Source organism: Danaus plexippus, chromosome 31 (assembly GCF_018135715.1).
Source record: "Danaus plexippus chromosome 31, MEX_DaPlex, whole genome shotgun sequence".
In the NCBI taxonomy this organism is placed as follows: Eukaryota; Metazoa; Arthropoda; class Insecta; order Lepidoptera; family Nymphalidae; genus Danaus; species Danaus plexippus.
Window position 1 is genome coordinate 2,503,453 of NC_083558.1, and position 16,788 is coordinate 2,520,240.

Here is a 16,788-nt window from a genome sequence, read left to right on the forward strand (position 1 = left end):
ACCATTATTCATTATATGCAAGACCTGAAAATGAAAATATAACGCGTAATATCCGAACACGTTGGTTACAATAAAAAAAGAAATACATTTTGTCTGTCAGATATTAAACGGCGTCACAAAAAATTTGTCAAACACATGAGATGAGATTTGTTTCAACTAAACTTTTTTTTAATAACTGACAAATTCGAGTAGACATCAAATTTAAACATATTTGTTTTCTCACGTAAATATTTATAAAATTATTCAATTACATTATTTTACTTGAAGAGATGTTATTTTAAAACACGTATGTAACCTTAAAGTTTAAAGAATCTTGTATTTAAAATATCGATATTTTGATTAAAATATAGCGATTTCATGGCTCTCAAATATAAACATCGATATTTTACTAAAATCGATAGGTATTTATGATTTTGTGGTGTCAACACTAGCGTCTGTCAAATGTCAAATTGACGTATTAATAGAAAACAAAGTTTTGTATATACACATTTTAATAAATTATGGAGGAGAGTATGAAAGCAAATCTTCTGCCTCATCACGAGCAGCAATCTTTGTGCACGACCCGGCTACCTTACAGGCAGGGAAGGAAGCTAACAGCTGTTAAGGTAACTATGTGTTTACTATTAAAGAATATGGATAATGTCTCCGTTGATCGATGTATGAAAATATTCAATTAAATATTCTCGCTTATCATTATTCAGTTATATATATTTATGTATGTTTGTGTGTGTGTGTGTGTAATTTTCAACATGATTTTCAGGTTTATTCAATAACAAAAGAATCCAATCATCTCCTGATCTTCGGAGTGCCGTCACTGAACCTTCGTCAAGAAACAAAATCATTGTTCATCAAGTTCGGTAAACTGTTAAAGTTCAACATTACTGAACACAACGCTGAACCCTTCACGGAGACTTACCATGCTCAATATGAAAAAATACAATCTGCTAGAGTCGCCAAAAGAATGTTAGACACAAAGAACTTCTACGGAGGCGTCTTACATGTATGCTACGCTCCGGAATTAGAAAATGTTGATGAAACAAAACAGAAACTCATTCAACGACAAAGAGATGTGATTTTTAGACTCAGAAATCTCCAAAGGGATACTGAAAAACAGTCCGTGGAACAACTGGCTACTAATATGAACACTATGGCTAGTCAAGAAAAAGAATTGCCAAAAAAACTAGATATGGGAAAAATAAACGTAATTAAGTTAAATGACACCATCGGAACACACAGGAGATGGAAAAGGAGGAAAATAAATCATGCACAGGAAATAAAAACTAGTTCGGAACAGAATACTAAAGAGTCCGATGCCAATGATAGTACTAAGGACTATAGCTGTGAGAACGGGATAAGTTTACAAGCACCCAGTGATATTGAAATAGTAGATTGTACCTCCGTAGACTCGGCCATCGTCACAAATATCAACGAACACTTAAATTATAACAAATTCGGAAATGAAGTTATAAGAAAAGTGCCAATGAAGCCCGAGAACAAAATACAATTTTACATAAATAAAAAGTCGTAGTACAAATTCTTGTTTTATTTATCTACATATGTCACAGAAAATAAATAATAATTAGTATCAACACCTTAATTTTATTAATTATAGCCTATTTCCAAAAAAAAATTTTTCTTTCTAACCGTTGGAAGACAATTTGCCGCCATTTCAAGTTAGCAAAATGTCACAGATTATAAATGTTTATATATAGGTACTACATAGCACATTATACAGGTTATACAATTTTTTTTTATTCGTCAGGATATTCCTCTTCCTGTGTTTCTTCTTGTTCATCAAATTCGTCTTCAACTCCCACTTCCTGTTAAAAAAAATAATATTCTGTAAATATTTTTAAAATAAAACCTTTTACATTAGCAACTAGTCAATTTATAAGCAAACCATCAAACACACTAAATAATGTCAAAGATTTCATACCCATGACTTTTTATTTTTTATTTATTAATATAAATTAAATGAAAGTAACAGAGAAATGTAAAATAAACACATGTTTATATTATAATTCTGTATTTGTTATGAAGTTACGTGAAAAATACTAGCATTTTACTCGCGAATCTGTCTACGTGAACATCAGAGTTGTTTTCTGCCGCTACGGCCAATGAAACCGAATATAAAAGGCAACCTATGTTCTTCTCCAGGGTTTCACTTATCTCTATACGAAAATTCATCAAAATCGGTTCAACGTTTCAGGCGTGGAAACGTGACAAACAGCCAGACAGAGTCACTAGCATTTATAATGTTGAATTTCATTACATGAATATGTTAATCCCGGATCGTGTCTCCTCCATTCTACACGACACTGGCTGAATATACTGTGCACTTCTTTGCACAAAGCCTTACTTAAAACAACCAACCAACCAATTTTAATGTGTTGTGTGAAACAAGAAATGTAAATCAATAAAAAATGTACAGAACCAATGTCAAAAGGGCTATTTTTAAAATTTTTATAAATTAAGGTGAGTATATTCGTTAGTATAAGAATTCGCTTTCTTTTGTTCATGTGATTTTTCGTCAGTGACACCCGTCTCACCTCGTACTGTTGGTACTCGGAGACCAGATCGTTCATGTTGCTTTCCGCCTCGGTGAACTCCATCTCGTCCATCCCCTCGCCCGTGTACCAATGAAGGAAGGCCTGTAATGTTTCATCATGAGACAGCCACGAGTGAATGTATAGTAGCCGACACGTAGGCAACTTAACAAGAGACGATAGACGTGCTGAATACGATTTTTAAGTGTCATAGTACGAGGGATACGACACGTCACAATTCCTTCGCGTGATTGATGTTTCCAAGTAGGTACACTTGCGGCCACATAAATTGGAAACATTGTATCTATTACTGTTACGAGTTTTTGTTATTGATAGGCATCAAAAGTGAGCATTTTTGTTGCACTAGGGTAAAATAGGGTAAAATTGCAAACTTATCTCCACTACGCTAAAACCTTGCCAAGGTACGTGTCGCAACAAAATGATCGTGGCTTCGAACAAAATATAAACAAAATATTTTTTAAAATCGAAGATAATAAGAATATTATGTGTCCATTACCTCTGATTCTCATTGACGGTTATTTCATTAATTACGTTTCACAGATCCAGAAAAATTATGAATTCTTATAATTTTTCTGGATCTGTGAAATTTAGTTTTGTTTTGTTAAATTATAGTTCTTATCAAACAATAATTGCGTGAAAGGTATGACAAGAATTAAATAAACTCCTTTATTACGTTTGACCAACTCCTTCGTGTTTCCTTCACACAGATTATAATTCGTCCAACAAATAAAAACTTCGACAATGGCAGAATATTCCACGATGCTATCAGCGAATGATTATATAGTAAGAAAATAAGATATTTAGTAGTTGAGATAGTTTTGTTTTAATCACCTTCCTCCTAAACATTAACGTGAACTGTTCAGAGATTCTTTTGAATATTTCCTGTATAGCGGTCGTGTTCCCAACGAAGGTGGCAGCCATTTTGAGGCCGCGTGGAGGGACGTCACACACAGCAACCTTCACATTATTTGGTATCCACTCAACGAAGTAGCTACAAAAATTATTATTATTAATCTTACACGAATATAAAACTTTTTGTCATTCATTCGGTCGTTCAAGATTCATCATACATTCATTATTCGTTATCCCTCGTACACGCGTGTATACCTGCTGTTCTTGTCCTGAGCGCTGATCATTTGTTCCTCCACCTCTTTGGTGCTGACTCGTCCTCTGAAGATGGCTGCCACGGTGAGGTAACGGCCGCGGCGAGGGTCACACGCCGCCATCATGTTGACGGGAGAAAACATCTGATACACATACAATACAATTATGTTATTTTACTAGAAAAAAAACTACATACTCCCGACGTTTCGGTTGCTTTGCAGCAACCGTGATCACGAGCAGACGAGATCTCATTATGTGAACCAGTACGGACTGGAAATCGCTAACTAAATACAACAGACGACTACAAGCACAATAAACCCCGTGGATGAGTAACATAAACGAATGCAAAAAAAAACATATTATTTAAATTATTTGTTGTTTTTTCAATGTCAAAAATAATTAATCTGAATACCATGTATGTGGTAACAGCCTTATTCAGACTTATGAGTGTATACTCAACCTATTATTGGATATGATATTTCTTTCGTAATCGCCACACTATAAGTGATATCAAAGCATAGAAGTGGATCAGAAGTCAAATGTATAATAACTAAATAAATCTATAGTAAAATATATTTGTATCACCTGCTGTGTGAGCTCGGCAACTGTAAGCGCTCGGTACTCCTGGCTGTTGCGAGCGGTGAGGGGAGCGAACCCTGGGGACATGGTTTATGTCATCTAATTACTGTAGGAAATAAATAGACACGAGATTGAAATATATTTGATAAATGGATAAATAATTGTTAATGTTTTGTTTCTTTAGAATTAATAGTCTCTACATAAGAATTAATTTAAAGCAGTAAAATTGGTGTATAATGTTCTTATCTTGTATTTTCGTAATTATTAAAATGTTATATAGGAAAAACAATTATAATTGTAAATATTAATTGATACCCGTAAAACTATTCGTATAAAATAGTTACATACATTAAGACTTAATGGAATTTTTTTCATCTAAAATTGTTTTTATTTTTATTTTATAACGACCTCTAGTTACTAGCGAAGGATTTTTGCTACCTCCAATGATATTTAGATAACGATCACTAGACAAATTAATTGTAGCGCCATCTAGTTTATCAATTAATCAATTGTCTGAAATGATAACAACGCCATCTAGTTTATGAACTAAGCTATTGTCTGAAATGATAGCAACGCCATCTAGTTTCAAAGAAGGTCAAACCGGGCATAAAGAAGTGCAGTCGTGGGAAGGGCACCATGTTGACGGCCAACTTGCGGAGGTCCGCGTTCAACTGTCCCGGGAATCGGAGACAAGTGGTCACTCCGGACATAGTCAACTGAAATAAGGATATTAATTAAATTTATTTCGGAACAAAATGGCATTAACACAGTTTAACTAAACAATGCAGATGATGGAAACCATTATAAGATATTTATTTTCATTTAAATCATTAGGAATTTTAACGAAACTGACAGTCCTAAAACAAATGTTACGCATAAATCTAATCTAAGTATTAACAGAACGCGTAAAATATGTGGGATTCATTAAAAACTATCCCTTCTTAGTTTTCTTAAGCGTTTGATTTTTTATTGAGCATTAATACATCTCACCGACACCAAATGGTTGAGGTCACCATACGTGGGTGTTGCAAGTCTCAGGGTCCGGAAGCAGATGTCGTAGAGCGCCTCGTTGTCGATGCAGAAGGTCTCGTCCGTGTTCTCCACGAGCTGATGGACGGACAGCGTCGCGTTGTAAGGCTCCACCACTGTGTCAGACACCTGGAATTGTTATGGTTACTTAATTATTACCCTAGGTTACTATCTATTATCAATAGATGGCGCTGACACTCAAAATAAGAATGCTTAATAAAATATATGTGTATATTGAGAATCCTTATTTTGAAAGACTTAAATATGAGAATCTTAAATAACGTACGCGATTTAAGCCCAGTATTCCAACAGATGAATCAAGCTGTAGAGATTTTTATTGAAGTTGGTTTATAATATTTCGATTTGAATATGCTCTCAATGATCTTATCGCTTTCTAAGTACCTTAGGTGAAGGCGTGACACTGAACGTGTTGACGATCCTGTCCGGGTACTCCTCTCGTAGTTTGCTGAGCAGCAGCGTGCCGAGCCCCGAGCCCGTGCCGCCGCCAAGCGAGTGAGTTAACTGGAATCCTACCACCAGACTCACATTCAAAGAAGAGCACGATTGTTAGGCTTTTATTATTTTCTAATGTTGCCCAACTCCGAGTCTATTCAAACAATTGTCGTATGATGTTACACTAAAATATTGTGGTGGAAGATTGGTAGTGCGAAATTTGCTCTCATGAAAAGGATACGGCAGATATTTTATACAAACTTAGAAAATAATTATTATAAGAATTTATTATAGTTTCAAAAACCTTATCAATAAATTTATTACTACCGGCTGCGTTTTTTTCTATGTAATTGAATTTATACGTTAATGTGCATTTATTAATAACAGAGGGCGTCACACTAATTGCATTAAGTCAATATTCTGCCGGTAACTCAGTACATCATAAGTATGTCTTAATTCCAAGTCCCCCAGACCTTGTAAACAGTCGCAAGGCTCCGCCTCCTTCCTCACCACGTCCATGACAGAGTCAATCAATTCCGCGCCCTCCGTATAGTGGCCCTTCGCCCAGTTGTTTCCTGAAAGTTTATAAAAAAAAAAACAATTGACTACATATATTTTCAAAATCACTAATCAAAAATCAAATGTAATTATCTATAAATATAAAGGGTGTCTGTTTAAATGGATAATGATATAAAATTATTGTATACTGTGACTTAAGGAGATTTATATATAAGCGGAAATTGATATCTAGAACACAATATCTACTTATGAGAGAAACTTATACTTTCGGATCACTACGCGATATATTATTATATTTAAAAACTACATACTCCCGACGATTTGGTTACTTTACAGCAACCGTGATCAGTTGATCAATTTTAAATGTAATAAAATAGCATGTAATCTGATAACATTAGTTTCATTTGAATGAAAACTCGAGCAAGTCTTAGATCTCATTACTAAGAACTCAGTAGCACGGATTGTAAACTACTGATGCCGTCTCCAATCCCCTCCCTCCTCACCGGCTCCGCTCTGACCAAACACGTAGTTATCAGGTCGGAACAGTCTCCCGTGGCTCGAGCCCCTGATAGAGTCCATGGTGCCCGGCTCCAAGTCCACGAGCACCGCTCGCGGCACGTAACGGTTACCTAGAGACAGTATGCAATACATTCTTAGATACATAGATTATTTATGTACTTTTAGCTTTGAAACAAGACCCTCACCGCACTCCAAGAGGACTTTGGAATGCAGGGAGAAATAATGTGTTATAATATAACATATTTATGTCAATCAACTGTCAGCGCCATCTGTTGTCTGTGATGGTGTAGTAAATAACGGTTATGAAGTGTTACTTCAAGTTTTGCTGTTTAACGATGTTCAAGGTAAATAATAGGTAATGAAAAACGCTACTACAATCCGTTCAATGTATTTTGGGTGAAACACCAACAGAATAAAGCGTTCTTTAAAAGTATATTACATTGGTAGGATGTAGCTCGCAGTCATATATATTAAAAAATATTTTGAATTTATTTGATTTAGTTCGTACAAAAAATACATCATGAGGACTGTTTCAGAATTCCATGAGGTTTTTTTAAGCAGCCTGATTCACTACGAATGATAATAGATGGCGTAATTTTAAAATAACATTTAGATTTCGTCATGTTCTGTATAAGACTCATTTAAAGCTTTAAACTAGTATATCGTGGCACACGATTTAATTGTTTACTTATAATGAGGGTGAGTAGTCCAGAAAATCAAAGGAAATTGAATTACCAGTCTTCGAAACATTGTATCTGAATGGCGTTACGAAAAGTCTTGTCGTATTTGAATGTTAAATTTAGTAAAAGTTCTTTGTTGTAGAAAATTTTGATTCTCACTAAAATCTCTGATTCCGATAGAAGATTTTCACAATATGGATGCAATATAGGTTAGTCATTTATGTTAAAAACTAAACACTTATTGAGATGTTATATGCAACAGTTAATTTCATTCTCTTTTATATTTTACTAAATACGTGTAAGTAACTTAATTCAATTATCGAGTTACCATCTGCTGCTTCATTGTAATACACCTGGATTCTGTCCAGCTGTAAGTCGCTGTTGCCTCGGTACACGCCGGTCGGGTCGATACCGTGCTCGTCAGATATTATCTCCCAGAACTAAACATAAATATTATACACATATATTATTTTATCGCTGAACTACATAAATTCATCGTACAGTCATAGTAAGCGCCTTAAAATAAAATTGTAGCAATTTTTCTTTCCGGCACATTTGCCATAACATTAAATAGCTAAATAGAGAAGTTTACGTTTTTATTATTATATTTATCTATGGTCTTATTTATATTACTATATCCTTCAGTTTACTTTTACAGTTATTACAGATATAAAATCATTTATATCTTAGTATAGAAGTGTTCATTAAGGTCATTGTGCCCTTGATTTTCACTACCAAGAGAGCCTTATTTGATAGTTTTTGAAGTGGAACTTCTAATGCGTTTTCCGACAAGGTTGCGTTAAATGTACAACGCTCCTGGAGAGAGGGGATAGGAAGAGACGGAGAGAGAGAAAATGGGTGAATCAATTGTGAACAGTAAGCAATGCTTATAAAGTTTGTCTTAAACAAACAATATGAGTTCACTAAAAATTAATTTCTACCCTTTCCTGTTTGCATTCCCACATTACGAAGCATCACTTCCTCCTCGCAGAGGGACTCAACGCATTCTTTTTTTTTTAAACACAAAATATCCAAATCGTTTCAGGCACAACAACTAACCGGCACATGAAAAGTTTTATTAATATTATATAACTAAAATAAGAAAAGCAGTAACAATTTATTTGTGGCCAAATGATGTCGTAAAAACAAAAATGTCTGAAGAATTCATTTAAATTTAGGAAAAAAAATTTTCAGGAAATATTTTAATAATAAACATTAATAGTGAAGTTTAATTAATGTACTACATCTAAATATAAATACTTAATATTAGTAATAATAATAGTAAACATCTGACCGTGATCTTTAAATACATATTATTATTCTCGCTTGTATTTATAAATAGTGTAGCTGTTTTGCATAATGGAAACTAAAACTTGTCGAGATAATTTATTTACGTTGTACGATAGAAACGTAAAAAGTTTAAATCATTCAAAAATTCGAGTATTTTTAGTTGCGCTTTTCAGAAAAATAAAATTAGTATCTATAATAAGAATATATTTGAATATATTTATATACATGTATACGGTTAAATTATTCTGTTTTCTGCGAATGATCCACGTTTGATTGAGCGCCACATTCAGAGCGTAACCGAAGTAAAAATAGATTTTCTTAACTATTTTCGTTGTTTTAAAAATAATTTATCCAAAATGAGTTTTTATGTGCCCTCACCTTAGAGCCGATCTGATTGCCGCACTGTCCCGCCTGGAGATGAACTATTTCACGCATTTTTGATGATATTTTACTTAATAACACTTGTTGGGAACGGAGAAAGGTTGCGACTATTTTCAGCGCTGTTATCCACGTGATACTATTGAAGTAATACAAAAGTAGCTAAAATGCTATGAATGGAATAATAAATTGCCTAATTTAAATAAAAACTATAAATACTTTGATCATATTATTAAATATTCCAATAAAATATTCATCATATTTTTCAAAATTTATAAGTTTAAAATACAAATAAACTTAATCTAATTTAACCATCCATTGATTTTAATCAAAATGGACTTTTGTTTTATCTTACATTTTTTTTTTACATTTAATTATATAATTTTTATAGCAGGTAGTTATCCACAGATATTATATGAACTATAAATATTTTTTATTATCTGTGTTGTGAAACGTCAATTGTCAAACAACAAAATTTTTTCGTATGCTAAAATCGCCGTGAATTCCCTTATATTAGTTATTGTTAGTGTATATAATTAAGACTGTAATATATATAACATTATTTACGTTACTATTGTGTGTTTAAGTTTTATTTTAAAGTTATGTGCGCCATGATGGTGGTATATCGCCGCGGGCCTAGAGCCATTTTATGAGGATTATTTTGTATCTAATAAAGATCCTGATGGGGGCATGACGAGTTGATTTTGGTTTAAACATCGTCAATAGAACGTGAGTAAACAATAACAGAATTCCTATACTGACACAAGATAACTTAATCAAACATTGATTTCATTTTCATCTTTTTGTCTTCGTAGTATTTTATCGTAAATACACATCATTTAAAAATCTTATCACATTAACAACATCTACACGGGAACATAGTAATATCGATAACCGTTTATATCACATTAAATCCATAATATATATCAATAAATTTAGTTTGTCCGTGTTATTATGAGTCCTTCAAATAGTTATTTTCAATATCTAATTATGTGATGTGTTGTTTTATGAGCAAGTTTAAATCATAAATTGATCTTGCAATTAAGTGTTTCTGTTACAGTAGCTAGCGCACACTATATCTCGGATAATTCCTTAATTATTTGAAATTATACATAAAAAAACATTTTTATTTACATTTTGTATTGACAAATAGCTTCTCATCTAGTCTGCCCGTGATCACGGTTGCTGCAAATAGTCGAACCTCTAGGAGTATGTAGTTACAATAATAGAAAATACAGTACATCCAAAGATATTAGTTTTATTTTTATTTAATATTCATGAAAGTCTTACATATAACTAAATGGCTTTTAAAGCCAATGTTATTTTCCTGACTTAATTGTACGCTGACTAATTTATTTACTATTTACATGGGAATGTATCATGAATAGACACACTTATAGTAAAATTATTACGACTTATGTCTTCCGATATATTTAGTGGGAGATTGGATCTATAATGATATTCTTTTTCATGTGGATAGCTCTTGTCGGGACTGCAAACAACATATATATAATTGCATAAAATGCAATAATAATTATAATGTATAGTAGCTATAAATAAATTAATGTGTCGGTATGAAGCTCTGTATGCAGTCTAGTCACGATGTTTCCAGAACTCGGAATATTTTTTTTTTATCTTTTTTATTATGTAATACATTACAGTTTGCTAACAATGTGTTAAATAAGATCAAAATAAGTTCACTAATCAATACATAATTAAATAATTTTATAAAACAAGTGAAAATATATTAATATAAGCTTATATATATATATATACATATAACTGAGTGACCTGGAGCCTATATATAATAATAAATAGAGACGTCTTCATTTAATAGCGGGGTTATTAAAGTTTTAAGTCACAACTATCTCTATAGGCAACGCATGTTCAGTGATGTTTATTGCATATAGGAAAATTCTGTTAATAAAACAAAGTGAGGTCAGTTATCAAAGTTAGGATATACTGGCTGTTGCCCGGGACTTTGTCCGCGTTTCCGTCATTTTATGCCAAAAAGTAGCATATGTCCTCCCTCACGGTTCAGTGGTTTTGATGTGACAGACAGATTAACTTTCGCATTTTATTATGGCTATATAATATGTCAATAGACAATGCTATTGAAAAATATAAGGAACCGCAGACTATTATTATTAATTAACTTGGCTCGTGGTTTGAGATAAAGATAATCGTTTTTTAGGTGGCATTTTGTATTTCATTTTTAATCGACGGTAACTGAAGGGCTGTCAGTCGCCTAACAGAATAACCTGCGTTAGAGGTCCTTATTTTAGCTACCTTACACTTAAACGCCTATGCATTACCATAACCTATACATACTTCACTTAAAAATTAATACCTATAACTACTATAGTTAATATAAGTACCTACGCTCTTACCTACTCAATACAAAAAACTGTACATAAATTAACCAAAACTAACCTATCGGTATCTAAAAAGCTATGCGTACGACTTCTACTTCAGCTAAAAAGAAATGAGACAACTAATACCTGTTTTATACAATAACAACAAAAGAAATTTAAATAAACTATTTAAAGAGTAAAAGTCTCGCTGATAAGCACGGCGTACAATATTCATTATTGACTGTCAATAAAGTCGAGCGCTCTGCACGCGTCAACAGCCAGATATTGAATGAAGCTCGCGGTCGCCTCCCGCCTTTTTATACCCTACAGCCGCGACGCGAGTGCGCGGCAACCGTTGCGCAAAAATAGTCCTTATAGCATGATTCAGTATTCACGCGGGGTGGCGTATTAGCGTATTCCATGTATAAGTTTGATGTTTCTATGATTTTTTTTTCTATCGAATAGTTAATAATGTTATTTTTTTTTAATTAGGGATGAGTGAGAGTATTATAAACGTGAGAGTAAACAAATATAATCAGAAAGCTCCGAACTGCTAAGCTGTCGGGAGTTACACCTGTTATGAGTCAACCATAAAATATAGACATATGCTGTTGTGGGATATCTTTTATATAATTTTATGTAGAATATTTCCGTCGTACATTATTTCTATGTAACTTTAACCGTTAAGGCTGCACACGTGATGGATGCTTAAAAAAATATAGTCATTTCTCCCCTTTTCTCCTCACTGCCCTGCTCCCATTGACTGTAACGTGACGAAAAGTATCCTATAACCTGCCCAGGGGTATGAAGAGTAATTGCACTAAGTTTCGTTAAAACCCGTCGACTAGTTTTTGTTTCTTTAAGGAACATACAGACAGACAGACAGACATAAACTTTACTGATTGCATTATTGGCATTAGTATCGATCACTAATCACCCCCTGATTGTTATCTTGAAAATATATTTCATGTACCGAACTGACCTCTACAGATTCATCATAACTATAGATAACGTAATACTAAAATATTTAGAGCCATTCTTAATATTACAGCTGTTTAATAATCGTGTATTTGTTGTAAATGATATAGAATTGATATTCGTATACTTGTATTTTGAGAGCACATCCCTAGCATATATATATATATACAAAAAGTATATATATATACATATACTTTTTGTCCATCTAAATGAAACTAATATTCGTGATCACGGTGTTTCAACCGCGATCACGGTCGCTGAAAAATAACCGAAACGTCGGGATTATGTAGTTTTTTTTAAATAATAAAATCCGCGTAGTAAATCCGAAAAATATTAGTTTCATTGAAATGAATAAAACTCCCGAAAATCTTAGATCTCATTTTTGTCCATCTGTTTGTTCCATTTAATCTCTTAAACAACATCACTATTTCTGATGGATTTTAACCGGCAGTTTACTGATTGTATAAGGAGTGCCAATAATATTTTTATTTTATATGTAGGATCTAAACCGTGGTTTCCAAAGAGTGACGTCAGCATATCTGACGTCCCCAATGCTTATAATCTTGAATGCCGTCAGGACCTCAGGCTCTTGAAGGTAGCCTCGTAGACTCGTAACTCTCGCCTTTATTTATACCAACGGAGGTGGTTATGCGGCTGACGCCTGATAATTTCAACTCTCAATTATTACTTATTCAAATATTATATTTTAAATATTTTTATTGATTGTCAAATTGTTTTTCAAATCAGTAGTTTTAAACAATCGGTTTCCCAAGTCCTTGTTCACGTCGCGAAGACGATACTTTCAGTTTTAAAGCATTTCAAAGAACCAACTATAATATGACCTGCTATTGAGGATACTTTATACGAAATAAACGCAATTTATACTAGTTGAGAGGTTTAAATGAGCATCGTCCAGCCCCGCGGATGTCGCTATTAGATAGTACAATAATAATTACATTCTATTCAGACGTGCGGCGAAACGATATGTTTAATAGTTTTTGTGTAACAAGAACACATACATACATACACGTGTGCGTTTAAATGAATATAGAACTTGTACGGGTGTGGTCCTGTAATATTTTTGATATATTTTTAATACAACTCCACCGTGTCGTAGCCACAACAAAATGAATTTGTGAAAAAAATATGTTGTACCTAATAAAAAATTCAACTTGCATTAATTGCTTGGATTTATTTATGCGTGTGGTTAACGCATACATTATAATAGTATATAGTATATAATGTATCTTCAGTCCGTGTAGTTCCCGGGAACACTTCATGACAGGTGTATTGTGTGAAGTAACGAGATACAGGCGATAGATGGCGCTGACTGTTGGCTCACATAGATTACATTAAACACCGTATATTTGTTGCTCATTTACACAATCCCGAAGTCCACTCGAGGAAGTGAACAGAGAAAAATTATATGCAATCCTGATAAATTGAAAAACACGACTGACAATAACTATTGTAAATATTTTTTAATAGATTAAAAATATTTTATTTATATGATGTTTGAATAACTTGCAGATGGAGAGCATGTACCAGGAGCCGAAGGTCGAGGATGAGATGTATCCGCCAAAGTTGGAGGAGCACTTCCTCGACCCTAAGGAGGAGTCTCTGCCAGAAACATACGACGCCAAGCAGGACGAGGCGGAATACGACCAACAGATGGACCTCACCATACCGCGACCCGGTCCCATGCCAAACAGACCTCCCACCAAGTTCATTAGCGTCACGAGTTCAGCTCTCACCGAGGAACAGCGGGCGATGTACGAATCGGTGCTGTCGACGTGGAAGCCGATCATGTTCCCGAAGCGAACAAAACGGTATATATGTATGAAGTGCAATAAGGAGTTCAAGAACTACCAGAACCTGTACCTCCACACCACCAGGGTCCACTCCTCCGAGGAGTCGGCCGTCATTTGTGATATATGCGATAAGACGTTCAAGAATAAACACTACCTGTACATGCACAGGATGAACAAACATTACTCCGACTCCGAGAAATGTTACTGTCAGTTCTGTCTTCAGGAGTTCAGGACGAGGAGGGCTCTCCACATGCATATAAAGAGAATACATCCCAACACGCTGCCGGAAATTAAGTGTCCGGAGTGTGGCAAGGAGTTCGCTGTCCCCTATAAGCTGCGGTACCACATCGAGAACTGCCATCGGCCGGATAAGGAGAAGTACAAATGCCACATTTGCCAGAAACTGTACAAGAGCCACCTCAACCTTAACAGACACCTGCATTTCCAGCACTCGCAGGTCGAGAGACATCCTTGCGTGTTCTGCCCCATGACCTTCAAATCTCGCCATCACATGAAGAGGCACATCCTGAACATACATCCGCCCCTGGAGTCGAAAGTCACTTGCCCCGAATGCCTGAAGGAATTCAAGAACGACCAATACCTAAAGGAGCACATGCAGGTCCACACGTCCATGGAGAAGAAGGTCAAGTGTGATCTGTGCGATAAATTCTTCCACTCGGCCGTCCGTCTGAAGAAACACAAGAAGATCGTCCATCCGAATAAACCTAAAATAAGATGCGAAAAGTGCAACAAGGAGTTCGCCCACGCCCACTACCTGAGGCGGCACAACAACTCGGTCCACGTGGAAGTAGACGAGAGCAACTACCAGCACGAGTGCGAGCAGTGCGGGAAGAAGTTCAAGATAAAGAGATATCTGAACAACCACCTCCAGAGACACGAGCAGCAACACCTCAAACGGATCTCGCAGATGGTGAAGACGGTCATGGACGACGGAGAGGCGACGGACAAGGCGAAGAAGAGGGGGAGACCGAGGAAGACCAGGAAAGAGATAGAGTTCATCAAGTGCGAGCCCGTGACCAGCAGCGACGACGACCTGGACACCGGCTCCGACACCGAGTAGACCCTGACACAGCATTTCAGCAAGCTTAGACCGCTAGATCCATCGTCACTCGCTCGACGTTTATACACGATTTGATGTTTTTGGGGCCATCCATGAAGCACGTCACACGTCAATGGGGAGGGGGGGTGTGACCGAAGAGTGACATCGTGTGACAGGGGACAGACATGCATAAATTTGAGAAATGTGTGACGTCACATGGGGAGGGAAGGGTTATAATAATGTGAAAACCCGCGACAAGGACGGGGGAGGGGTGCGAAAGTTCTAAAATTCGTGTGACGTAGCTTACGGATGGCCGATTTTAGGTAATGTGGCTAAAGGGCCGTGGGTTATGTAGGGGTTATAGATGTTCGGAGTTAGGAATTGACTATATTTTGTCACTCTGGTTGTCTTCTCACTGGTTCTTAGTCGTTAGTTAGCCGGTTCGTAACGTACACGTGGTCGTCGTCCGGGAGGTGATCGCCGTAACGTCGGCACTCGCCTCACTCTTGTGCCGCCGAGGACATTTTCTTTGTGTATATATTTTTTCTTATATATAAAATAATAGAATATTAATTTGTTTGTTAAGTCGTTAATGTTTAAATTTGACATACTTTATGTTCGTGGAAGGTTTTAATACAAATTATTTTTATCTGTAAATAAAATTATATATACATACACATATATATATATTATGAATTTTTAAAATAAATCTTTTTCCTATAAATAATTAATTATTTACTCTGTTATGAGACGGTTATTTCGTAGTCTAACCTCGTTGTCTGTGTCCTGTATATAGGCGAGCGGCGGAACGGCCGCTTGTGACTTGTCGTAACTATTTTCTTTGTACATAGAACGAATATTCTTGAATTTTTTTATATAAAATTTTAACATTTATTAGCGAATCGTTGAAATTATTGTTACTCGACAGTTATTGGTCGCAGCGTCGTGGCGGGAGTGCGAGGCTTTCTTAACGGATGACTGCGGATCCGGCAGAGTTTTATCAAAATCGAGACGCTGGACATTGAAATTTTGTTGCACATTCCTTCATATCAGCTTATGTAATAGGTTTTTGGCCAGTTTAGAAGTTCAATGACCTCGTTTTAAGTAAATCAAATCTGTTTTTCTGTCGGCTTTGTTAGTGACGCAGCCCTTATTGTAAATAAGTCTCCCGACACTTTCTTATTGTGCTTGAAGAGTTTAAAAACTTTCATAGTATTAAGTTTGGAACTATTTTATAATTATTATTTTTTTGTAAATATCACGAGATCTTTATAGAACTCAATAAAGGGTTACTTGATGTGTTGTTTCATTGGCGCCTTTCATACTGATAACGGACCCTGTCCACGCGCGTGGCTGTGAAGGATCGAACTGAATTTTAAAGCTCTATCTGACAGCCCGAGTTGATCAATACATGTAGTCTTTAATATTGTCATTTTTATGCAAATACAACGTTCTTGGGAGTACGTT

At 35.2% G+C, this 16,788-nt stretch overlaps 3 protein-coding genes across 3 annotated transcripts; 2 read left to right on the forward strand and 1 right to left on the reverse strand.

The window, feature by feature from the left end:
• Positions 1-443: 443 nt before the first annotated feature.
• LOC116778556 (RNA-binding protein 48) lies at positions 444-1,534 on the forward strand. The gene is made up of 2 exons (XM_032672591.2): positions 444-605; positions 761-1,534. The coding sequence occupies exons 1-2, from the start codon at positions 501-503 to the stop codon at positions 1,526-1,528; spliced, it is 873 nt and encodes a 290-aa protein (XP_032528482.2). The 5' UTR covers positions 444-500; the 3' UTR covers positions 1,529-1,534.
• Positions 1,529-9,282, reverse strand: LOC116778553 (tubulin beta chain-like). The gene is made up of 12 exons (XM_032672587.2): positions 9,119-9,282; positions 7,779-7,890; positions 6,755-6,880; positions 6,206-6,307; positions 5,682-5,809; positions 5,241-5,408; positions 4,852-4,966; positions 4,257-4,327; positions 3,675-3,814; positions 3,399-3,558; positions 2,550-2,651; positions 1,529-1,820 (listed from the first exon to the last, which is right to left on the reverse strand). The coding sequence occupies exons 1-12, from the start codon at positions 9,173-9,175 to the stop codon at positions 1,752-1,754; spliced, it is 1,350 nt and encodes a 449-aa protein (XP_032528478.1). The 5' UTR covers positions 9,176-9,282; the 3' UTR covers positions 1,529-1,751.
• A 290-nt stretch (positions 9,283-9,572) lies between these two features.
• On the forward strand, positions 9,573-16,618 carry LOC116778449 (zinc finger protein 595-like). Its single transcript, XM_032672457.2, has 2 exons — positions 9,573-9,847; positions 13,981-16,618. Exon 2 carries the CDS (start codon positions 13,981-13,983, stop codon positions 15,340-15,342), a length of 1,362 nt encoding a protein of 453 aa, XP_032528348.1. The 5' UTR covers positions 9,573-9,847; the 3' UTR covers positions 15,343-16,618.
• The last annotated feature ends 170 nt before the right edge of the window (positions 16,619-16,788 follow it).